The sequence below is a fragment of the Etheostoma spectabile genome, chromosome 3, assembly GCF_008692095.1.
Source record: "Etheostoma spectabile isolate EspeVRDwgs_2016 chromosome 3, UIUC_Espe_1.0, whole genome shotgun sequence".
In the NCBI taxonomy this organism is placed as follows: Eukaryota; Metazoa; Chordata; class Actinopteri; order Perciformes; family Percidae; genus Etheostoma; species Etheostoma spectabile.
The window spans coordinates 9816445-9842625 of NC_045735.1; the positions used below are offsets into that span (position 1 = coordinate 9816445).

The 26181-nt window shown below is 42.3% G+C and overlaps 1 protein-coding gene across 3 annotated transcripts in view; it reads left to right on the forward strand.

Moving 5' to 3' along the window:
* Window positions 1-26181, forward strand: part of ets1 (v-ets avian erythroblastosis virus E26 oncogene homolog 1) — a 36876-nt gene that overhangs the window by 344 nt on the left and 10351 nt on the right. For 2 of the 3 annotated variants that reach the window (XM_032509006.1, XM_032509014.1), the window contains exons 2-5: window positions 1211-1312; window positions 5452-5599; window positions 25072-25191; window positions 25685-25885. In XM_032509006.1, the coding sequence (XP_032364897.1) occupies window positions 1211-1312; window positions 5452-5599; window positions 25072-25191; window positions 25685-25885 (571 nt within the window). Of the gene's footprint in view, window positions 1-1210; window positions 1313-5451; window positions 5600-13203; window positions 13546-25071; window positions 25192-25684; window positions 25886-26181 lie in introns of those variants that run through there. The other variant, XM_032509019.1, reaches the window with a different exon arrangement.

Here is a 26181-nt window from a genome sequence, read left to right on the forward strand (position 1 = left end):
TTATTGAGATGCGCTATTTCATGTCTGCTTATTTTTGCGACCTTACTGAAGGCGTTTAAAACGTCACAAAAGTAAAGCTGAATTCTTATTTTTATCTCTTTTTAAAATGAACTGTATCCCAACATGTTTTAATTCCTTCACTTTCAGTCTTGGCACTGCATTCAAATAGACCATTAAACATATGCACTGCATAAGTAGGATCTATTTACATACCAAAATGAATAATTTAGGTTATATGAATTCTTAGCTCTTTTATTTAGCATTGCTTTATGTTTTTGTTTTCTCCACTGAATCAATGACATTTAAGTAAAAGCCTAAAGTAAAGAGTGCATCCATGTGAATGACATAACTGATTTGCACATGATTCACTTTGTGCATGGTACCTTTTCTCTGAGACAAGCACATCTAAATCTTTTTGAGCTGATGCACATCTGCAAGCATTGAGCAGAGGCACATCTCCCCTCAGTCTGTCAACAGCTGCCACAAACTAGAAATACCAAAATGCTTAACATATGAATGTGGGGAGGATGGGACCTGCCACTGCCCATATATGCCATTCTTTCTCTAATGTAATCCTTCAGCTCAGTTTCCCCCCTCTTTTGTTGATTCTGCTTCAAGTAAACAATGTTAAGTAATAAGCAAAGTGTGTAGGAGGGGAGGAAGGAGAAGAGGAGGAGATAGAGGAGGAGGAAGAGGTGAGGCAGATCAGAGGAGGAGGTAGTTCTTGCATGAAGTGAAGGGAGGTGTGAGAGAAGAGATGGAAATGGTAGGCTGACAAGCCACTGGATGGATTTGTTTCAGCTGAAATCCCTTTTTTTCCACATAAAAATTTGCAGTGTTTGATTTAAAAGAAATGCATCAAAAACACTTGGAAGCTGTATAACCTAAATCAGATAAAGACTGGATTTGACGACGTGTTTTTACAGTAAAAGCCCCAGTCCACAGTTCTCACCCTTCTAAACTATGGAGCTGATGTTACAGGTTATTAATACCAACGCTCAAATGTCTAACTCTCCCTCTCTTTTTCTTTTTGACCCCCTTCCCTCTCTCTTCTTCTCTCTTTCCTCTCTCTCACACCTCCATGTACACTCAGAAACGCCCACACACACACATAGTTTATACCACACACACGCGCTTACACACAAAGTATAAACAGCTTGGGATAGGTCTCTTCACCCTGCCCCATCTGTTTGTGTGTTGATCCCTTCAGCAGGCCCTGCTTCTCCTGTCCGCAGCGTCCATGATGAGTTACTACATGGATCCAGTTTCTTCCTACCCGGCCCTTCAACCCTGTGACCGTCTGGGTGCAATGGTAAGACCTCCCTCGTAAATTACCTCAGTGTTAAGGCTGCCTCAGCTACCTGCCACACAGCTGGCCAGAAGTGTGAGGAAAAGACCGTTTGTATGTGTGTAAGCTGAGGTGCAGGAATGTGTGCAGGAGCATACGAGCAGTATGTGTGTGAGCAACTCTGGATTCCGTCAGCTCACAGAACAAACTCTATCTGAAAATGTTCCTGTTGAGTTTAGTCCACCAGAGTTGTACCCATAGCGCCTGTATCTGTACATGCTGTTTCTCATGATTCCGTCAAAAGTTTGGAAACAGAGCTGTTAAACAAGACCAATTTCTGCAAGGCTGTGAAATCGACCTTGTGAACTCCTCTGTGTTGCACAACCACCCAGTGCCAAGATGTACTTCTCTTTAGCAAGTAATATTGTAAATATGGAGACCTGCAGGCCTTCAACCTTGCCACTAACCAATCACATTGGAGTCAGACCATCCCCACTGAATAACACTTTTCTCAGCTAAGTCACCAGTACAGTGCTGCGCAGCAGTCTGTTTGCAAGAACACCAAGGCTCTTAACGCTTTCCAAATGAGATAGCTGAATACAGAGTCAGAGACAGTGGTACCCGGGAACATTGGGATTCCTGTCAGATGAGCATTTGAAGGGTGAAGGCCAAGGAGCGGAAAAATAAATGCCTCCATTTGTATGCAGAGCGCCAGCACATTAGGATAAGAGACTGAGGTTATATGCAAATGGAAACCCCACCCTGGCCTAATAGAAAGCATGGAAGAATACAGCTCCCTGGGTCCTAATTGGCTCAGGTGGTGGGGCTTGCCTTTGAAATTGAGACTACTGTATAGCAGGGCAGACTTGGTCAAAAGGTGAACCTGGATCACCTTGGTAGCTCTATTCTTTTGAAATTTACATGAATTATACGGAAAACACAGTCTGATTGTATTTTATATTCTGGGTTTAAACTTTAGTGATTGTCAGTGTCTTATATGCTTCACAAAGACTGTATGCAGAGAACAGTGGGGGGAAATGCACGCTTCCAACCAGCTGGTAGCAATTTAAAAGAAAATGCCAGAAGCCACTTCACTGAAAAGGTAATCTTTGTTTATCAGAAATTAAAAAAAAAAGTGTGAGGCTTTCCTACTGTATTACATGTAATATAATCAACACATTTTTAACAAAGCACACTTTCTAACGCAGCTTTGATTTGGAATAATGTGCTGTCAACCATCCTTTTCTTTATAAAAAATGTTCTAGCTAGTACTGCAGAGAGAGGCAACAAGTGGCTGTGTCCACAATCAGTCCCTCCATCACTCACTCATCACCCCCCACAGACATTCGGTAGTTTACTCAAAAGTGAGTAGTAAATTAAGATTGCAAGATTTCAGACATTTATGAATCAGCATAATGTTGTGTTATCACTGACTGGTGTATATTCTCACAACTGTAATTTCCACATCCATAAAATGGGACACAATGTGGGATTAATAACAGAAAGTAACGTACATGCAAATGGAACTATACTTTTTTGTGGATTTTTGCGTGTACTGTATTTCCTACCCACAAAGTAGTGAATAAAGTGCACTTTATGGTAAAGAGGGAGTGATTTCAGACACAGCCTAGGACTTTTTTATGGCAGATATTGAAATTTGGGTTTGCAGAAAAAGCACAGGTGTCACTAATAACATTAACGACAGCTAAATTCCATAAAGATCCAAAGTCATTTAAGTGAGCCAACAGGCACAACATCAGAGCCCTGGAACAGCAGCCTCTAATTATTCTTATTAATTACACCTGTGCTTTTCCTTTTAAAACACAGGTGCATTTAATTACACCTGTCCGCTTACTGTGGACACTGCAACTCTATTCATGTGACATTGCATGAGAACAGGGAGTCACAAACGTCAGAATACAAAATAGATTCATAAACCTGTCATGTTTACGTCATGTGCAGTAGGGTTTTATGTTAGGCCTAAATATATGTACCTATCTATATATATAGCATATGTCTAATTCACAAATATGTGTCGTTCAATACACTCCAATTCTAATCATTGTATACATGTGCAATATTGCTTATAGCTAGTGTTTTAGACCAGATAGGTGTCTGTGTTTTTCTTGTTTCGCTGGATACCTACAGGGTAGAAACAAAAAAACAGCAAAAAAGCAATCCGATAAAATGAGATGAGACAGATGAAGGTCAAAGTTTAATGGTAAAATGACTCAAATATCTAACTGATATATTGCGAACATTAAAGCTATAGTATGTAGTTTCTGTCGCTTCCATGAGGAATATTAACTAATGACAACAAAACTGTCAGCGTATCCACATGATACAGGCCATATGTGATCACGCACGCGTCCCGCCCCTCCTCCATGCTGTTGCTAGTAGCCAAGGAGGACAAGGAGGATTATAAAAACATAATGGACTCTTCAGAAGAGGTAATTATCTTCACTCAAGTTTCTGCATGGAAAATCACCATCTTCTAAACATAGCCATACTGAGAAATACAGAGAGAGTTTTGTAGAGCTGATAGTCTTAATTAGCTTTGTAGCAACTCATCTGGCGATGGCTTGAACCTAACTGACGTTTATTAATGTCAAAAAGTTGCGCACTAAAGCTTTAATATATTGATTTGTGGACTAGAGAAACATACATAAATGAACAACTACTACTAAGTTCAAATTGAAAAGGCATAATAGGCTCCTTCAAAACTGCCACTAGCCCTCCCTGTTCATTTTCCAAATTCTATACTCAAGATAAATTGTGACCTCTGTATTGGAAGTGATTCTACCCTTGAACTGACCAAATTTTATTATGGTGTTGATGTTATCTCTACTGTTATCTCTCTCTGTCTAATCCATGAATCATTCATGTGGCTCCCTCCATGCCTATCTAAGTTTTTCTCCCTTTGCTGACTGGACTGATAGGAGAAAGCAGCGTATCGCGTAAACCTCTAAAGAACCTCGTAAACTGGCCTCCCTGTTCGTTTGGTCATGTTTGCCATCCATAAAGCTTGCCAGCAACTGATGAATGCTGCAGTGCTTAAACAGGGGCTGCCTATCAGATCAGCAGTCACTCTGTCTGCCGGTCTGTCAGTTACAGATATAACATATAGCATATGACAGTCATCATTTGGCGAGACAAACTGAAGGATTGCTTTTAGTTTCTTTTTACATGTTAAAAATATACGGAATTGTCAATTATTTAGTCTCAGAAACATCTGTAAAATGAGCATACATTATATATATTAGCAGATAACATGTGGATAATTTTACGACTTTATATCAATATTTAAAACTGTATTCTAAAAACAACTTTTATTGACCTAATTTAACAAGGTAGGTTAAAAGGAGCACATGTAGTTCGACACACTCTTGTGAGAAAAATGTCAATCCCCTGTTCACATCACTGTCAAACAGAAACTTCCTACAATATCTATTGAGTTTTTTTTGTTTGTTGTCAAATGAAGGCTCTGATATGCTAAAAATGGCCAAGTGGCTATCTTTCTCCCTACTATCTCTTGTATCCACATAGCACAATTGCAAACCCCTCCAGGCTCCCCTGTCAAGTTCTGACTTTAGACTTCCCTTTTGGTGCGACCTCCTATGTGAACATTCTGTGATAAGCAGGTTAAAATCAACACGGCCTAAGATAAACTGAATGAGTCAAATTTAGCCACGAGGGTTATCTGTAAGGGAGAACAATAAAAAAAAATAGTTTTCAAAATCCAAGGTTATGCTGGCAGCCAAAGCCACTGGATAGTTTAATCAGTTGTTTAGAGTCTTTCATTACAATCCAAGACACAAATAAATATGGTTAACAGATAAAACTGCATCCTCATCATAACCAATGTCACAGTTATGAAGACCCCATAATTGAAGCACTAACTGAGCCCTTGCTGCATACACATACATACAGTATATAGTTTTTATTAAGTTAAGTGATTTGTATGTGATTTGGATGTTTATAAAATAACATAAGGGTGTCTTAAGTGTGTCACTTGTTTGAATTTGGGTGGGTAAAATAGGACATTGAAGATGATAAAATTGAGCATTCATAAATACATTGACTGTGTAATAATATAAAGTATGCTACTATTCCAAGCCACAGTTTGTTTTGCCTACACCAAACTTTGTGTTGTTTGTCTGCAGAGGCACAGTGGAGGGGTGGCAGTGGGTCCTCAGACCCACCTTGCAGGTGTGGTTCACCCTCAGCAGCAGTACTACCCATCACAGCCCCTTTACATCCAGGACATACCCCTGCAGGAGGTGCCAAACGGACATGACGTGTGCCCTACAGGTAAGAAATGGAAACAGGTTGACTTCAACTATGGCATGATGTACTGGAAGAAGGGGCAATGTCTATGTTCAGTCATAGTTAATACCTACTGTCTTTGTAAATATGTGTAATCTATGAAAAAAAACCAGTACACTTTGCCTTATTTTTTACATGCTTCAATATGTGACGATCCAATAATAGTCAATAGTTGATTGTGAATAAACAACTTAGACCAAACAAAAAACATTGTGTTAACTGGATCATTTACACGCTAGCATTCATATCTGTTGTTCTGTGTCTGCTCGATGGCCGTTGGTGATGCTGACCCTAAGGGCAATGCCTTTAAAATTTCCCCCCTCCCCCCCCCTCTTTCTTTCTCTGTCTCTCCCTCTTTTCCTCTTAGGACAACCAAATGCCCTGCATTTTTCTTGTTACAATCATCTCTTTCTATTTTGTCTTACAATGTTTTTCAAATGAGTTTTATTTTAAACTGGAACATTCCTTCTAGTGCATTTGCCTGTGTTTGACTCTGGCCTCTTCTAGTCCTCAAAAGTGATTGATTCTGGTGGACTGGGACACACGCCACGGGAGTATGGTAGGGGTGCTGGGGGTGCACAAGCTTTCTTCCGTCACCTCCCTGAGCTGGATGCAGGGGGCAAGACAAGGGGCCAAAGGGCGGCCATCTTTTTCCCAAGCCTCTGGTTTGGTCTCTAGAGAGGTGGAGGGGGCCTGTGTGCATGTGTGTGTGTGTGTGTGTGTGTGTGTGTGTGTGTGTGTATGTGTGTGTTTGTGTAAGGGAGTCAGGATTTGATGGGATTTGCTGATGTTTGTTGCCAGAGACACACTCCTTTGGAGCCCTCTCTTCATTGCTCCCAGCGCTAAACGGTTGACATAAACATTGCTTAGTGGAAAAAAATGGCCAAGCGTTGACCTTTTTTTCCTCGTCCTTCTCCTAAATCTTACACTATGCAGACCACAGGTCTAAGAGCATTGTAGCCACCTGGATATGTTGCCAGAGTCATTTAGCTGTTCTTGAAGGTGTCACATGTAGCTGTTGAGGTTTCTGGGCTACCAGTATATTGCGTTATGAGTCTGGTAACCTCATACGCAGCCAAATAATCTCTGACACAGTCTCCACACCCTGCAGCCGTTGCTTTGACTCATTTCTCTCAAACTGAAAACACGGCTTCCCCTTGCAATTTCAGCACACTCATACAATTTGTATATAAGTATAGAGGTACAAAACATTTGAACTTCTTTGCTGTGTAAGTGATATGGCAATTTTCAATTATGAATATTTGCTCATTAACAGTCACTTGAGATTTATTAGATTATAAGTACTTCATTAGTAGGGTAACGCCACTTGTAAGGCACCCCTTTAAGTTTGATACAGATGTGTAAAAGTAAAACTATCATCAGCCACAGTACATTTGTGAAAACAAATAAGTGTAAATACAAAAAAACTTTTTTCCAGTTGGAGGCAGCGGAAACAAGTCATGAACATCATTTACTTTTTATCAGTATAATTAAAATCATTAATTAATTTTAACTTTGAAAGTGGATAAATTACAATTTTTTTTACTGCAAGTCACTTCTTTGGGAAAGGATTGGGTGTTGTTTAAATAAAATGTGCTAGTGTGAGAAAGAAAAGAGTACAGAGCAGATGTGAGGCCGGGATGTTGGACGTTAAAGGACCATTGCATGTTTGGCCAGAGCCTAATGTCACACAAACTGCTTCCTGACAACAGCCTTGCCATGGTGATATTTACACTAACTTACTCTACTCTTCACTATCCGACACTCAAACCACGGGGCCTGTTCCCATTCCCTGACTCCCACTGTGGAAATTTACTTTCTGTGTGTGTGTGTGTGTGTGTGTGTGTGTGTGTGTGTGTGTGTGTGTGTGTGTGTGTGTGTGTGTGTGTGTGTGTGTGCACGTGTGTGTGCACGTGTGCGTGCATGCGTTCAAGCATTTGTGTGTGTGTGGGCGATCTCAACAAAATCCATGAACAGATATCACACATGCATACACACTTCACTAACATCCTGCAGTGATGCACACTCCACATATTCATTCATTAAATTCACACCCTGCGCTCTGGTGTGTATTGTATTACAGCATCCTCCCATTCTGTAAAGCAGGCACACAAACACACGCATACACACACACACACACACACACACTCACACACACACACACATCCACTCCCAGGCACTTATGAGTTCACTGTACATTTAAACATGCCGTCCCATTTAGTACACACAGACACAGCTGTGATCTGGCACTCAGGGACCATTGGCCTGTGTTTTATTTGATGTGATTTGACAGCTGGACAGTTGGAAGAGGAGGGGAATTGGGTGGAAAGCAAAGGAGAGTGGGTGGAATACAGTTTGAGAAGAAAACACAGATAAAGGGAGGGATAAGTCACAGGACTAGGACTGGGGTTGGTGGGAGGAGAGGAGACAAGGGGAGGAGCATCTGGGATGTGGAGCCTAAAAGGGAGGGGGGAGGGGGGCATCGCTTCTGATGAGGGGCACGTCCTCACGGGCGCAGGCCCATTTTTTATTTCTAAAAGTAAACAGGCAGCCTGCGGGGGTCTAGGGGGTTATGGGAAAAGAGGAAACAGTGATGCTAATCAGGCCGGTGCACACTTCCCCCTCTAACAATAAAACAAAACAAGAGTGGAAACGCAGAAAAGCGACAGACAACTTTGGAGGAATGGGCTACATCGCCGCCATGGCCCTTAATTTGAACTGCGAAGTGGGATGACAGTTCTAAGGCAAGATGTGTAAGTCAATAAACAGAGGATATAAGTAATCTGCTATACCTACACTAGATGTTGAAGTATTTTTAGAATCTCAACTTTCTGAGTTTCCACATTAGGCTTCTGAGAAGTGGTTGCATTATAGTGGTTGCAGTGGTTGCATTTTAATTGGGCATTTACAGTAGATTCACTTTGGAATTTCTTCCCCTATAACTCAATGCACTGCTTTGCTGAACTATAAAGAAACCATCTCAAAGGATGATTTCTGGTGAATATACTTTTTCTTTTGATGAGTCTTTTGATGATTTATTTGAGTGTTTTTCAAAATAAATACTCTTGACTCATGCCTGGGTGTTTCTGTCACTTAAAACTATGTACCCTGCTTGAAGAAACACCCCTTACTTTCCTGTTTAAAGATGCTCTGCTCCAAAGCATCAGCCGAGCAAGCCTTTCCAAAGTTCTACAAGTTTTATTTCTAGGAAGTGTTAGTGTGGTAAGTTCCTCTTGATAGTGTGGTGACTAATTACAAACCCCTTCAGTTAGAGAACATGCAGTTCTGAAACACATGCAATCACGGACTGGTGATGATGCAACAGATGCCAGCTCATCAGGAAAGGTGGCACTTTAATGCATCCTGAGAGAGACCTCCCATTGTTTTAATGTTTATATCATGAGTTTAGCAATATTCACACACTGTTAACTACAATGAGTGTACACTGGTAATGGTAGATTGAGTACCTCTTACTGTGTCTTGTAAGGTGCATTGATAGTTGAAGCGATTCCATCCTATTGAAGGTTACGGTCAATTCTAACAGAGGACCACCCAATATAAAGAACATATGTTCAACAATTAATAAAATACAACAATCAGCATCTGTATACTCACAGCCAGATCATTGGGTTTTTTTTGCTAGTTTTTAGTGTAGTATGCTTTTGAGTGTTGCTACTTACTGTAATGTACAACCTTCATTTATGCAATGAGAAATGAATTAAAACCTTGGACTGATGTATTTTTCCCTCCGCTTCAGGGACCAGTGAAGCTTTATCTGAGAGCGCGGTGGTAACAGAGAGAAGGGAGGGCAAGACGAGAAGAGGGAGGTCTGAGAGGCAGAGAGACTCGGAGGGGGGTGGGGATAATTGAATTATCTGCACAATGGAGTGATGGGGGGCACGTGGTGCCGCTAATGGAGGAAGAGATGTCCTTTTTAGCGAAGCTAATTGTTCAGAAAAGAGCTGAGCCTTTGTTCAGGGAGGCCCTGCTACTTTCCCAGTGCACTTACATGCACACAATTTAGTACAGCGCGCGCACACACACACACACACACACACACACACACACACACACACACACTAACATGCACTCTTGCTGACACACACATAAACACATGCTCTCAGAAAAGACTTTGGAATGTGAGGCACAAGGAGAAGATGTACACAAGCACAGTGCACACACACACACACACACACACACACACACAAAAAACACACACACAAGGGTACACCACTCCTGTCCCAGCTAACTCTCTGATCTCAGCAGGAGTGCATTCGGCCTGTGGCACCTTCAGACAGCATGCACCACAGATAGAGCTGAGACTGAGCTCCTAGACAGAGGCTACAAGGACCCCACTGTTTTAATGTTTTACTGTCTGCTCTGCTCCGTGTGTGTGTGTGTGTGTGCTTGCTTGCATATGTATATGCGTGCGTGCGTGCGTGTGTGCGTGTTTGTCACCCATCTGAGTATGTGCCTGAGGGTTTGTAAATGAGCGACTGATTGATTACACGCTAAAGGCTGTCTATTCACACAACATACCAAACCTGTCAGGCCATATCCATTGTCTGAGAAGTTTTATACTTCGTCTCAGCTAAGTCATCATTTCACATCCTATGGCTGTAAATGTGAAATAAAGTACAGCGTTGTAATCGAAATACTCTTGTGACTTGCTGCAAGGGCACCGACATCAAAGACTAATATCACTTGACAGCTGTATGGATTTCTCTAAATCGAATAACCTTTCAGTTAACTCTGTGAAAAGAAGCAGGTGCAACGGTTACATCTAGGGATTATAGACAGGCAGACAACACAGATGTGCCAGCGAGACACAGACAGCGAGCAGGAGAGAGCAGCGAGGAGAGAGAAAGCTGCTTTAGCTAGAGGTGCCATGCTGCAACACAAAATGAGTGAAGCCAGCAAACTGTCAAAACCATGGCAACAGCATTTGTCAGGTTAAGAAAACAGACACTGAAACCACAACTTGTTTGATCTGGGACTTTTCCTCAAGTGTGCTGGTACATACACTGGCTGGTTGTTTTATGAGTGTAAGACAATCAACAATCCCTTTGTCTAGATAGGAAATGACACAGTTTGTTTCAACAATAGTTGTTTTTTGAGTTTATATTGTGCAAAACTTTGACACAGGCAGTTCACATTTCATCAAGATCTTGATGGAGATAAACTGAATGTTTAGGATTTAATCATTCCATTTTTTTGGAACTCATTTCCTCATGTCAGGGTCAAGTTCATGACAATGTGTTTGTCTTCAAGGTCATTGTACACCAGACTGTCTCAGAGCAATAGAAATGGTCATTGCTCTGAGAGTCAGACCAGTAACACACTGTTCTGATATACGAGAACAGAAATATGTTCAGATGTTTCCTGGCAACAGGGATTTAAAGCAGCAATGCTTTGTCAGCAACCTGTCCGTTTACAGTGTCACTTTAATGGATCAGTCTTTAACATATCAGTTGTATAGTGCATTCTGAAAATTAATCTGTAAAAATACAAGTTAAACGTTTTTTTTTAATAATACTTTTTGAAAAATCATGTGAAAAAAAATGAAGACAGGCATAAGAAAACCTAAACTCAAATGGGCTACAGTGACGCCAGCCTAGATATTACTCAGCAACACCAATAAACCCCTAATGGCTACCCTTAGGCACCAAAGGACCCGGGCTGTCCTTTTAAGAACAGATACAAGGGAGTTCATTAACAGAAAACAAAGAGGTCCAGTCAGAGAGAGTGAGAGACTGACTGAGAGATGAAGTGAGAGGTAACTGTTCCCCCCTTCCATTCTTCTCCTCCATCACCCCCCCTGCTTGGCTCCTAGTGAGGCAACTCCACTCACCGCAGAAGCCACCAGCACTCTTCCCAGACGAGGCTCCTATCAGGCCAATGAAACCTGATCCAAGGTTGCTAATGGAGCCGGCAAAGTACCACCGGTTGAAAAATCCATGCGTGATCAATATCCCTGGCTCCCTAGCTTTCATACATGCATGCATACAGTACATTCAGAAGTATCATATTGACGCGCACCATAGGCTTTGCCATATGACTCACACTAACAGGATGGCTTGTGATGTGGTAAATAGCCTATATAAAAAGAGGACTGATTACTGAGAGGAAACCTGTTACATTGTTTCATGATTGAACAAAATACTGTACTTCAGTATTTCTTCCTGGAGCTAAATTTTCTTGCATTTGTTTAAAAGCAGCAGGTTCCAGAGGAACGTCTGTGAGAATTACTATTATAATATGTTATTACTGTTTTCTGTTGCCATGGGAGGTGTTCCCTAAAGGCAGTGGTTTGCTCAGAGTGGAGCCTTGCTGTGGCTAAAAAGTCCAATCTTTCTCTTGTCTTTGTTCTTTCCCAGTGGAAAAACAAATTCTTGATTTAATTTCCAGTAAGGCATGGCCATTTTCCCTGATTATTGTAGATAAGAAAGCACAAATGTCTAATAAAAACAACAATGCAAACTGAGAATTAGAACAGACAGTTGTCCCGGTTAAAACTGACTTTTCATTGATTGTGTTGGTGACAGGGAACCCAGTTTGACTGATTTTAATATGTGTACGACTAACCTATTTTCAAACTATCCATTGTGTATACCTCTGTTTTATTTATAGAGGCTACTTATTGAATGTTGTATCTTTTTGCAAAGATGTACTGTGTTACTAGTACCCGATGCTGCTGTGTAAAGAAAAAAACACATGGCTATTTTTTATTGATCAGTACAAGGTGAACAGGAAATACTCTGAGGTGTTTATGAGGGTGAGTTACAAGTTATGAGGAAGCCTGCACCTATGGACACAGGCAGGCCGAACTATCCATTTAGGTCCTTTAGTTAATGGTTCTTTACACATAAACTAGCCTACAGTTAAATGTTTGTATTTAACTATTTTAAAGATTTTATTTTAAGATCTAAAATTTCTCCAAATACATTACTTTCTTATGTACCCGTGTGTATCACAACACCTTTCCTAAAATGTAGGGCTCAAATATGGCCACCACATTGAAATCAATGCTCTCTCTTATATTTCATGACTCTCTTATGTAACATTCCAGTACTCAACTCATTTAGAGACCTACACGGTGTTATTTATAATTAATTGATATTTTTGAAACTCCATTGTTCTTTTTTTTGTTCATGAAATACGTTATGATGGATATGATGAATGAATGTCTTGCTGTCATATTTTGGAAGTAATATGGTTAAACATTACTAAAGCTCTTTCTCAGGCTTTCTCAGCAGCTCTCACATATCCAGACTGTTTCTCATCCCTGTTAAACGAGAGTAATTTGCGGGAACATGTACTCGAAGGGGTCTTGGTACAAGTTGGTTCTCACAGAGGCACGGGGGAGGTGGTCATAGTGTGTGTGTGTGTGTGTGTGTGTGTGTGTGTGTGTGTGTGTGTGTGTGTGTGTGTGTGTGTGTGTGTGTGTGTGTGTGTGTGTGTGTGTGTGTGTGTGTGGTAAATTGGGGGGGCGCACATTGTAATTGAATTGTGAATCAGTGTCAACCAGCAAGTCATCCTCAAACACCGCCCCCTTTAGCTGTCGTCGCACTCCGGCTCTTTGCCATGCAACGCCCATAGCCAGAGATAGAGAGGAAGAAGTGAGTGAGTGTGTGACTGAGTAAGAAAGAACGAGGAAAAGAGGGAGTGTGTGTACCAGAGAGGGAAAGAGAAAGATAAGTTAGGAGTAACACTGAATCGCTTTAGTGTGAGAGGAAAGGAAAAGAAAACGGCCAGTAGAATTGACCGTGGCGCCAAAGGAAGAGAAGATTTTCCCTTATATTTTGTTTTTTTGGAGCTGTTAGAATAAAAGAGGGACGCGGCGTTATTAAGTCAAACTGATCTGATGGTCATGACGGCAGCTGTCGATATGAAACCGACGTTAACAATCATAAAGGCTGAAAAAATGGATGGTGAGTAATACAACTCTTCTGTGAGAGCTTGACAGTTGACACGAGACTAACATCACTCCTGAATGTTTCCTTGTAACGTAGCCGGCTTTTGGCTGATTAGGTTGACGATGATAGACACAGTTATCGGTAATTAGATGCGCTGAGAGGGACATAACGTCCTGAACATATATTACAGCGTGAAGACGCTGTTGGTTGCTCAATATTGGGAAACACGCAACACTTCAGAAGAAACGCAATAACGCCGGAGGCTCCACGGCCATGCAAAAACCTGTAGGCTATAACCAGTGTGTGTTTCCTATGTTTAATGAATGAATCAGACTCTGACCCCGCGTGCCTTTTATAATTATCAATATACTGATCTGAAACAAGGGCTAGGCTTCTATGGAATTATTAAGTAGACTTTGGTTAAATATGTCATGTGGGCAAAATAAACTGCCAAACAACATGGTAAGACAGATGTTTAGCCTACAATCATTAAACAAATCAATTACTGTTCCAGTGGGTTTAAAAAAAAATTGTTCATGCAGCTGCCATACTTTAAGACACACTGCACGTTTTACACTAATTACCTTCTCCGATTTCTTTTTAATTGTATTTGTGTCTAAGTTCAATTTGGTCATTATTTAGGATGTGTGTTGCTCAAGTTGACAATGAAGTTATGCTTTGTAGTTTTGATGTATAGACTTCCTTCCTACTTTTATCTCACTGGGGATCTTTCTCCCTATCCCTCTCTCTCCCATCTAAACACCCATAAATGACCCCATATTCAGTAGTGCCATACTGTGAGAGCCTAGGCAGTCTGCCCAGCCGGCATGGGAGACTGGCAGTAGCGCCCTAATCACTGCCCCCCCACCCCGCTGTCTCATCCCCCCACCCCTCTCTCTACCTCCCCCTCCTTCTCTGTGGTTGAAACTGACTTTCCAGAGGGAAGGAGAGGCAGGCTGAGGTGATGAATCGGCAGTGCTGAGGCTGGCCTCTCTGACCCAGCTGCCTGGAAGACTTGGCTTGCTCCAGGGGTAGTCCAGGGCACACGCAGGGAAGCCCACAACTGTGAGCTTTGTTTGGGTTTAAACCTTTATGCTGTCTTCACTTCTCTTTTCTTGAGTGATGTTACACATGGCCTGTTTTGATAATTTGCATTGAGCATCTTTTTATATGAACAAATCCCCTGGTGTGTTTGCAGCTCAGGTGGTGTTATGCCTGTTAGTAGAGCAGTAAGCAGCATCAATACATCCATGGACATTTGATACTAATTGCTAGTGTTGACCCACCAAGGGGCTGTGACTCACAACATTAACCAACTTCTCCTCACTGTCAATACCTGCAGAGTGTAGATCTGGATATCCACATCTCACAAGCTCACATAAAAAGAGCTGACAGCTGCAGTTTAGTTGCCAAAGTGAAGCACTATCTTGCAACCATTTCACAATGCTTGCTTTTGCTTAGCTTACTTGGGTGCACTCGGGTCTGGCTGAGGCTGCCAATGAGCAGCTCACAGCTTCACACTAACATCTTTTTTTCCACACTACGGCATTGTGGGAACTACAGATGCTGTTTTTTTCTCTTTCTTTTCTTTTTCCAAACACCTGCAACCACATTATGTACATACATACTGTACATATCCCACTAACAGGCTTAACTGGCTTCAACCCTTACTATATTGTTTGTTTTCCTTTGCAACAGAAGTGCAGCCAGTGTTAGCTTACCCGAGGCCGGTCCTCTCTTTCTCTTTCAGCAGAGATAATTCCTTTTTAAAGCGCTCACACTGTGCCAGGGTCAGAGGTGCACCCAAACAAGGCACCTAAAGTTCCACAAAGTCTTTATTTCTCTGTTCAGTTATAGTATTCAACTCCTGACACAACACACTTACTTCAATGCAACCCAGACCATGGTAGCTTATTATTGAAAGCATCATGTAGCCATAACAAAACTGTGAGCTCTGTAGAGACCAGTTTCAAACATCAGAGAGAGCAATACTTAACCCGTAAGGTGTTGCTTTGCAAAAATTACAGACATGAAAGCAAATGTGCTCTTGTATTGCTGGCCTTTTTATTGAGTGTTCAAGTATACCCAAGTAACATTGTTCACATCCAAGCATAGATTTAATATTTAAGAGAAATGTACGGTAAATCATTTACAGTACAAGGAGTTGTCCGCTTTCTACATGAGTGCGTCGTCCCTCTTGTATGTTCCTTCTCTGTCAGGACTGAAGGTCGGGGTTCAGCGACTGACAGGAATGTTTGTGAGCATGCCCTGCTGGGTGGCATGCATGGAGGCGTAGGAGCTTGATTCAGAGGCTCACTGTTATCTGATCAAAACTTTGCTGTTTGTTATAACTGCCGTGCCTTATGCTTCTCTTGAGAGCCCTTATAAGGCTTCTCGTCCCACGCCTGCAACATGCACTATGCACACAAGCACATACAGGCCATGCCACACAAATTACTCTAAGAAAGGCTTCACTAATTTTCTTTTCCAAGGAGCCTCCAATGCTGGTGTAATGCTGAGAGGGGTAGCTTGTGTCAGAACAGAGGGTGTTACATAAGCGTAAGGTTTTTGCTTCGCCGTGTTTGTGTCAGCACTCCTTCAGTAGCACGGTGTAATATATGCCAATGTTTGAGTGTGCGTGGCTGTCTGGCAGCTGTGCAAACACTGTTTGGGTGATCCAGGCTTCTCTTGATGTGGTATGTCAATGAATCGGGCCAAACGGAGCAAACTGGTCCGTTTTTCATCTGATGTGCGCTGTGTCAAACTGAGGACGATATGGTTTGGCAGATCATAACTTGATTAGTCAGTCCAGTGTTCAGTGTATCACCAAATGTCATTTGGTAGTCTTCGACCAGGCCATGTCTGTGCCTAGAGGGCAACTGATACCAGATTTCTCAATGGGCCTCCCTGTGCTGGTTAGACTTGTCAACTGACTGGGCGGATGCAAGTGAAATAGCTATCTGCCAGTTTTCACAATGACAGTGTCTTATTTCTTTCCCAAGTTGCTCATTAATGCCACTGTATTACATCAAATGGGATATCCCCCCCATGTTTCATTCATTGCTCCTTTATTCAGCTTGTCATCTGCTGTGTTGTCCATAAAAACATAAAACTATTATACTGCGTAGGTCCTATCTCAATGCTTCCCTGGTGACTACACGCCTTCATCTTTGCTTATGAAGCTTAGTCATAAAGCAGGCATGTTAGCACCAGATATATCAGTCTGCTAAATAGTAAGCATATGTTGAGAGCGAGAATGAAAGGGGGTTGGGTGTTTGAGAGATGGAGAAAGAGAGCCCTTCAAAGGTGTGGCCGATATGATGGTAGCAAATAGTCCTCATTATGCTAAAAGTGATTAGAGTTTAAACTTAACGTTTCTCCTTGTATTTGTCAACAGCTTCTCGTTATACTCACATTCCACAAGAAGCCAAAAAACCAAAACAAAGGAAAACATGTTCAATGGCTGGTATAAATAAATAAAATCAATCTTTTATTTTTGTAACAGACAACTCTTTTTTTAATCATTCACCCACCCACTTACACAATTTCTACTCAAGTCTTCCTCCCCCTCCTTTCCCTTTTCTTCTTCTGTTTCCAATGTCTTTCTGTTGGCCACATGGGTTGCTCTCACGCCACCTTGATGTGGTGTGTAGTGAGTTCCTGGTGAGTTCCTGTTGTCCCATCCCCAGTCCTTCCTTGCTTGTAATCCTTGAGTCATGGCACTGGACGCCTGCTGCACCACACGCCACTGGATGTCCGAATGTGTGTTTGCTTGGCCCGCTCACTGGTTTCATTTACCACAGGACTCTCCCTCCCTACATTACCAGTCTGACTGTGAACCCTAACTGGCCTGACGCTGCCTCAAAATGGCTCCACAACCTCCCACGCATCTCAACATCGTCCTGCGTGCTTTAGAACTCTTTTTATGGTTCCACATTAAGAGCTGTGTTTCATATGATGGGATGGAAACTGGGCTAGCTTCGAAACATGCCTGCTTTTAGACTCTGTCCTGGTAGGCAGCAGGTCTGTTGCACTACGGATGTTCAGCTGTCTTCAACGAGGCCATATCAGTCACTCACTTTGTTCAGTGTATTTTCTTCCCATGTTTTCTATTTGGTCTGTGTTTGCTGCAGAACACATGTTTTTGGAGTCAGCATGCTGCTTTTGTAATCAGGTGAACAAATGGGGAACAGCCACATACTTTTTTGTGTATCAAACCTACAGCATCAGACATGATTTGATTGATTGGCCTTGAAATGCTAAGGGGGATAAAGAAGGTTGTGTTTGCGTGGGTGGCTGGCTGACTGCCTGGTGTGTAGGTGTGATTCTGTGGTGCTCATGATTAGGTTGGGCCTCACTGACGCAGTCAAATGGGGAGGCACATGTGTTTTGGCAACCTTGGAGCAGGTCTAGGAATGGGACTCGGTGTAGGTTTTAAGGTTGCTTCTGCAGTTAAGCTATAAGAGTTAAAGCAGCTGGGTTCCATTGACTGCCTAGCCTAACCTCCCTAGTATCTGCATGTTTTACATAGTGAAACAAGTTGCCTTTTCTGACTATGTCTGCTTTCGGCCCAAATATCCAGAACATAATGGGAACTTCACTTGACTTAATAGTCAGTTACAGAAATACCATTGTGTTGGTAAAAACTTATATTTTAGCTTCACATAAATCCTCATTAGATGCTCTGTTTTCTGCCTAAGATGTGTGTGTTGCATGCATAGTTACAGGTTAACAGTGACAAATGTTGAGTCATTGAGCAGGAATTTTACAAGACATGGTCATTGCTTTCATCATGACCAGTCACATTGTCAAAATGAAGCGGCACGAAGTCCAGTCATCGTGTGTGTGTGTGTGTGTGTGTGTGTGTGTGTGTGTGTGTGTGTGTGTGTGTGTGTGTGTGTGTGTGTGTGTGTGTGTGTGTGTGTGTGTGTGTGTGTGTGTGTGTGTGTGTGTGTGTGTGTGTGTGTGTGTGTGTGTGTGTGTGTGTGTGTGTGTGTGTGTGTGTGTGTGTGTGTGTGTGTGTGTGTGTGTGTGTGCGCTCACACACACACAATCACTTCCATCTCTTATTTCAAAACACTGAGTTGTAACTTTCCAGTTTATCACATGGCGGTTTCTATCTTTTTTAAACAGCCAAGCTGAAGCAGAGGTGTTTCACAGCGTCATGAAAAATAACACCCATATCTTAAATAAGATAAGAAGAAGAGATGTGGCCAGATGTTTTGATGTTTATGCTCCTATTAGCCATGGAGCCTAGACTTGGTTTAAAAAAGGATAATTCATCATCCTGAGCTGAAACCATTTTGTCACTTAGACCACAATTCATTTTTGGTCGCATTAGAGGAAAACAAGAAAGCTGTGAGAAGCACATTAGTGATTGTAAAACAGAGGTGGAATGTGAGGCATGCAACATGAAAACACTGCGGTCTAGGGGGAATTTATTTATCAAGCATCCATCTGTTGCCCATAGCTTGCCATCAAACAAGCAACGAACTCTTAAATGTGTGATGTATAATTAGAGCCAGCCACTACAAGACTTACATGTGTATGTGTTGCCCAAAAGAACAATCAAGTGGCGAACAATTCCACCCATGTGTGTGAATGTGTGGCTGTATGCTGTGCTGTCCCACATAATTGACACTTGTATCAGAAACTTGGTTGTGGAATGTACCAGTTTGGACTAAAAATGGATCAGGCACATGTTTTGTGGAAAAAAATCCAACACAGAGAGTAAACTGTTTGTCAGATATGTCTTGTGTTTGGTTTAGCACCTAAACATTTCCCCCAGAGCATCCCCTTTCTGTTTACATCAGGGACAGAGCCTGGGAGGGCAGCTAGCCTGGCTACAACTAGGCTAGCACCACCTGCACTCTCCAATACAGTGCTCCCCTGTCAGTTCCCTATTCTCGCCGCTATGCTTTACACTGATGGATAAAACAAGGCAGTCAAAACCTTTTGGACTAAGTAGTGCTTTCATTATAAATATTTAACATTTATGGAGGTCATGGAAACCTTCAAGTTGTGTGAGATGTGTTAGATCTCTACTGTTTGTGTAGTGCTGGGTTTAAGCTTTTTCCCAATGTTATTAATCTCAAAGTAATAGAGAAATTGAAAATTGTGCAATGGGGTGTTGTGAGAAGTACATTACTGTTGCTCAACCTTTTAATACTTGAGGCATACCTAAAATAACAAGAAAAAGACCATTTCACACTGTTAAAGATCACAAACAACAAATCTTGTAGACGGTAGAATAAGCAACAACAAGACCAAATCTCGCTAAAAGGGCCTTTTCTCTGTTTTCCTTGTTCTTCTGGAAAGGAAAGAATTCCCATCAAGCTTTTAGCAAAAAATATGTTTAGCGTCTGTTGGCGATGGCGCGTATCATTTCAAACTCAGAGGTAATGTCATATCAAGCGCTGAGACTTTGGCAGAAACAGTAGAGTTAATGCACTTTCACATCATGAGCTAATATGATTTCAGAGATGGAGGGAGTGGAAGAAAGAAAGACAGTCATGCAGCTATGGGGTATTAGTCTCACTTATTGTCTGCTTCAGTAGCCGGTATGTCTGTGGTGGTGATGATCCTGGACAACTCTAGTTTCTTAGCCAAAGACAGATGTCAGCAGCAGTGGCCTTGTCCCCTACAGCTGATTTACACCACCACAGGCGTGTGCTTCAAGAGGGCCGCCAGTAGCCAGTGGTGGAGACCTAAGAATAAAACGAGTGTTTCAGCACTGCTGTCTGTGATGGTGGGATGGTCCTGGTTTGTGGATTGGATCTCTTTTGGTTAACGCTATCCTTTGCTGGAGCAAGCTTGGGGCTAGGTCTGGTCTGGCTTCTTCACTTTGGCTTGAGCCAGGCCTACACATCTATTCCTGGTCCTTGGCATTGAGATGGAAATCTAAACAGCGAAACGGCTGGCTGAACAAGCGGCCCTCTCAAAACCAGACTGCCACCTCAACCTCCTCCTTTTGCTCCACTGCAGCCCTCAGCCACCACTTTATCACTCTGTGGCGCTGAATGGGCCCCCTTCATGTTGGTCTGGTTTATGACCCCGCGTTCTCAGACAGGGACCCAGATACGGATCTCCATCAAAGGATCTCTCAGATACCACTGCCACTTCTGGTCTGCTATGGGTAGACTGGTCTGCCTTTAAAGAGCCGATTTTTAAGCCTTTGGCAAGTGGCCAAGACCTTTTCTTTTTTTACCTGCATGATCATCATCATGACGCCTCTGATATGTACCTGTATGTAGGGATATTTAGGAAGGGTATGACCCTCGCCTGAACCCACAACTAACCTCAATTCCCACAGGAAGTGGCAACTTAGCCACAGGAAATGGACTCTTCTGCTGATTTAAATAAAGCCCACCATACACTCAGCTACAAGGGCATATAGAGGGTGACATGAAATACATGCTTTGACACTGTACACAAAACCGTATTCATAAATAAATGACTATTTGACCCAAAATTCTTTGCCTTTTCATGAACCCAGCTTTGAATAGCCTTTTAGATGTCATGTTTTTTTTTCACAGCCAACAACCCTCTTTTCCTCACGCCAACACACACGCACACTCTTTGGATAAACTCTATAGAGCTATTTATAGCTCAATCACATGATAGAAAGCATATTGTCCCTTATTTGTTGGGTCTGGTTGCCTGCTCTGCTTGTACTGTTGCATCATTCTGAGTGGAGGCAGCAGTCCAGGCTTTATGAATGAACTGAGTCTTTGCCAGAGGCTGGGAGATGGCACTGATCCCACTGTGATGTCACTCCAGAGACAAGGAGAAGAGAGGGAGCATTATGAGACCTCCCATTCATTCCTCTGTCTCGCTGTCTCTCTCTCCGCCATGCCCACCCCATGTTCTCTTGTCCTGTGATGAGCTCATATTACAGGCCGCCGCCCCCCTCTCTCCCCACCCACACACTCAGTCACCCCTCACCCACCCTGGATGCTCCCATGCTATCTTCCCCAGAACTGCCCTGCCCTGCCCTGCCCAGCCCTGTCTGTTCCAACCCCAATAGACTTTGGCCCCAGTTTCAAAATCCCAATTTCACGCCCACGCTCTGGCGCACAGGCGAAGAAGGCTGCTAATTTGGTTCATGTGTGTGTATGTGTGTTCATATGTATGTCCGTTTTAACAGCCTAAGGTGGCAAGTAGAACCTCCGTCTAAGGTTGGGTTAGGGATTGGTCACAGGGACAGGGCGCTGAAGGTCCACAGTCTGTCAGTGAGAATCCCTTGGGGAAAATATGGTCGCCACACTCGGCAGGCTGTCCATTACTCATATAATGGCAAGAGGGGAGTGGCCAATCAATACCTTTTACTGTATATCCAGACTAAACATCAGTCTCACTTCATCAGTGATTCTTAGAATAGATGGACTTATTATTCCTTTTACATCATTAGGAGAAATTGGTTTAATTTCATACTTTTCACTCCAGACGCTCTTTTCACTCTTGTTAGTTGTTAGTGAAATGCCATCGTGTTGCCTGTGATTTACACCCACTCCCACATTTCGTGAGCTAAGTGGATGGGACTCATTTTGCGGACAGACCCACACCGTCTAATGTGGAAAGTGATGACTTGTGGATGCTCTAGCTCTCGGTACATACTGACCATTCTGTATCTAATGGGACTCACAGGCATTGCAATCCTATCAGGACTACATCATTTACTAGAGATTGTCTAGATCCAAGCTCGCCTCTCTTGCTAATGGATGCACACTGTACATTAGCTCTGCCACAGATACCCTTCATATGGATCACTCACCACGGAGGCTGCTCTATTATTGTTGCACTTTTATGTCTTTTGTTTGCCTTTCAGCCTTGCTGTGTCCTGTGCTTCATGTTTTTTTATGATTTCGATTTACATGAATACAACAAAGTGATGTACATGCATATAAAATACTGTTCAATTGTTCCATTAAAAGAGCAATTTGTTTGTAGAAACTGCTTCACAGTCCAAACAAAGACATTTGTTGTTCTTTGAAATGCTGCAAGAGAGTAAACAAAACTTCAAGCTCATTTTAAACAGGATAAATGAGTAATTCAAAATAAAAAAACAAAGGATATCACATAAATAGCAGTTCACATTTGAATTTGCTCTATAATCATGTTCACATATTTCTCTCTATAGAGTGCCTAATGGTAGTTCTCATTCTCGTTGGTGTTGAGTGTCTTTGATGGAGGATTTAGTGCTAAAGTGGATTCAAGTCTGTGTGGGCAAGCAAAGGCTGGGTTGATAAAAGCAATGTAGAGGGTGGGGCTTAAGCGGTTCGAAAGTGCAGACAAACTCCACTCGATCCAATTTAAACAATCTGCTACATTTCGCCCCTGCCTTCACATCAAAGCGCAGACTGAGCCCTCGTCCCATCTCAGTTTGCAGCCGTTTGCAACATATACATTTTTGCATTACCAGCACTAATTAAAAGAAAAATGAGCTCAGCAGGGGCCTAGACAACCCTGCAATCCAGGGCAACTTGTACACAAAGGCAGCTCATTCAAGTCTTATTTTCATTGTATATTTTGATGTGCAAACTGTGTCTGATAATAGTTTAAACTGAGGTCTTATTTGAGGTTTTTAAAACGGTGTTTATTCTCAGCCATTCTACCTGGCTTTTTCTTCTCCCTTGAATGAATAACTTTCTGTTTATTTACCAGTGTAACATAGAGCAATATATTACAGATCTAATTGAATCACATGAAGAAGCAAAGAGCGCTTGTCTGTCCTCTGTCTCTGGCCTGTTGTGAGGTTTCTTCTTTTTTCTTTCTTTCGAGAGAAAAAATGAGCCAAAGAAACCGGGGAGACCTAATTTTACAAACAGCCAGACATACATTGGTTACATGGGCGAAGGAGGGACAGCTGCTGTGCATTCCAGATGAGGTCAAGACATCAGCGAGTGGTGAAATTAAACATGAACTGTATGTTGCCTCTGTGTACTGCTGGCAGATAAAACCACCAGCCAGTGGAGATGCCAGAACATCTGGGCTCGACGAATGATGGTGCTGTGAGAGGAGTGACACAACTCTTACTCGCCATTATTCTGCCCCCAAGCCAAGCCTTTTGTTGCGATTTTAATTGACATGCATGGAGACAGAAAAGAAGGATGGACTAACGAGAAAGACATGCCGCAACAACCAAAGCCTGATTGAACCCTTGATTTTGTGTGCACCCTAACCCTCTGAAGGCCCAAGATGTTAAAGTTTTGTCTCGCCCCCCAAGTTGATTAGACCAGCTAATGGTATTATATGCTGCAGACTTTAAGATCATGATATACGTCCATCTTTGTTGTGTAAATGAGTGTTGCCGCTTTGAAGATTGAGTGATAAAGACATGTCAGTTAATTGGAACTCTATTAGGCCTTTTGCAAATCAATGGTTGAGTCTTGGCCAGATTATTTTTTAGCGGTCTATTCTAGTGTTAGTAGCCTGGGGGTCTTTCCCCTTCTCCCCTCATCATCTCCCTTGCTTTGCCCCCTCATCCTACACTTCTGCAGCCTGACCAATCTAATTAGATGAGTGCGAGTCATCAGGCACTGTTTAAGGCCATCAAAGGCAGCTCTGTTTCTCACTGGGTGCCCACTGGCTTTGAGTAGAGAACAGTCAGCCTAGTGTGTGACTGAGACCCTCAAGACAGCCCACCCCCAAACTCTCCTAGCCACCCGCCAGCAGCCACCGTGACATCATCACCTCATCTCTCGACCCTTAACCTCTCAGAATGTTTGACCCGGTGCTTGGTGCAGTGACAGTAGCCCCACTGTGTAAGGGCAACATAGTAGGAGGGCTAGCAGGGGTCACGGTGTCACTGATGGGCACCGGCGCAACTCTTCCACCCAGGATGTTCGGATAGGAGAGAGGTTAGTGTTTGTAATATTTGCAAACAAACTTGTGCTTTCATTTTAATGCAGAGTGCCAGAAGAGTGGGACTTGCCTTAGAACCTTGTCTGAAATACCAGGAACTGTAGACTTGTAGGACATTTTCTGAACTGTTCCTACTCACCATGCACTAAATTCTGTTTAAAAAGTGTAACATGTCAGATGGCTATTCAGCCTACTAAAACATGTTAATGTGTTTTGAGTAACAATAGTGCACATAGACAGTGCTCAGTTCAGATGTGATTGTGTGCCAGTTCTTGTTAAAATAGATTGGATCTGATGCAGAGATAGTGTCTGTCTAGACAAGATGTAATTGTTGAGCCATGTTGTTGATCACGGTTACAACTGTGTCGATTTTGTTTGTGCGTTTGTCTCTGTGCGTGTGGGTGTGCGTGCGTGCGTCTTGGTGCATGTGTGTGTATGTGAAAATCTAACTGAACCATATTCACAAGTCTCTTTCCCACTGTCTCAATGTAATTTTTTATTCAGTAAGCTTTCTCTGCTTGAAATACAATACTGGATGCATTGTCGTAGCTGGGGTTGTCAATAATAATTAAAACATTATATAATATTAACATATTACAGAAGTAATTGCCATCCCAAATAGATATTGATATTGCTCCAAATTATATCATAATCAATGTTCTTGTTTGTGGTTGGCAGATCCGGAGTGTGGAGATGTCCCCCTGCTAACTCCAGGAAGTAAAGAGATGATGTCCCAGGCCCTGAAGGCCACCTTCAGTGGCTTCACAAAGGAACAGCAGCGGCTGGGTATTCCCAAAGGTAAGACTGTCAGCTGCTTGTGTTCTTGTTAGCCCCTGTTAACATTTTCATTGGGGATATTACACTTTATCTGTAAAGCATGAGTCCTCAAAACCACCTCAACAAGTCTGATGTCACACATGCACATTCATTAGATCATTTCACATTATAGCCTGCTTTAGATCAGTCAGCGAAGGCATCTCTTTAGAAGGACTGAAAACAAGGAAACACCCAGTTATTCCAAAAATGGCCTTACATTACATACATTTCCTCAGGAAGACTGTCTGACTGCAGCATCACAATAATCAAGACACAGAGACAGACAGTAAAATAATGAGTTAGCTTGTTAAATGGATGCCAACCACAGAGCCTCTTCATGCTGTTTGGAAACAACAGTATTCTTAGTATCGTGTCTATGTAATCGTAGTATATCTGCATTCTCTGGTTTTGGCTTGTCATTGCCACTGCTGTTTACATCCACACAATCACAATCAACACTTGTGATCCTCTTCAGATCCCAGACAGTGGACAGAAAACAACGTGGCTGAGTGGCTAACGTGGACAGTGAACGAGTTCAGTCTGAAGAATGTCGACTTTGACAAATTCTGCATGAACGGAGCCAGCCTTTGTGCGATGGGGAAGGAGCGTTTTCTGGACTTAGCACCTGACTTTGTGGGTGACATTCTTTGGGAACATTTAGAAATGCTTCAGAAAGGTAAGGACACTTTGGTCTGAAGTTCAAATACTGATTTACTTTATTGTTCACAGCACCTTTTTGTGCTTTTAAGACAGCAGCAATTGTTTTTTTTAATCTCACACACAATATTTGAGAAAAATTTTCACAGTGTGATATCACTCCAATTTAGGACACTGTTGACATTTGCTGTCGTAACAGGAGCCAAACAGGAATACACAATTTAGCTCAGGTCATACATTTTTGATAATGCTGGATGTAGTTACACGATACATGAAATCAATGGCGAGGTCACTGACGCTACTTCTCTATCTATT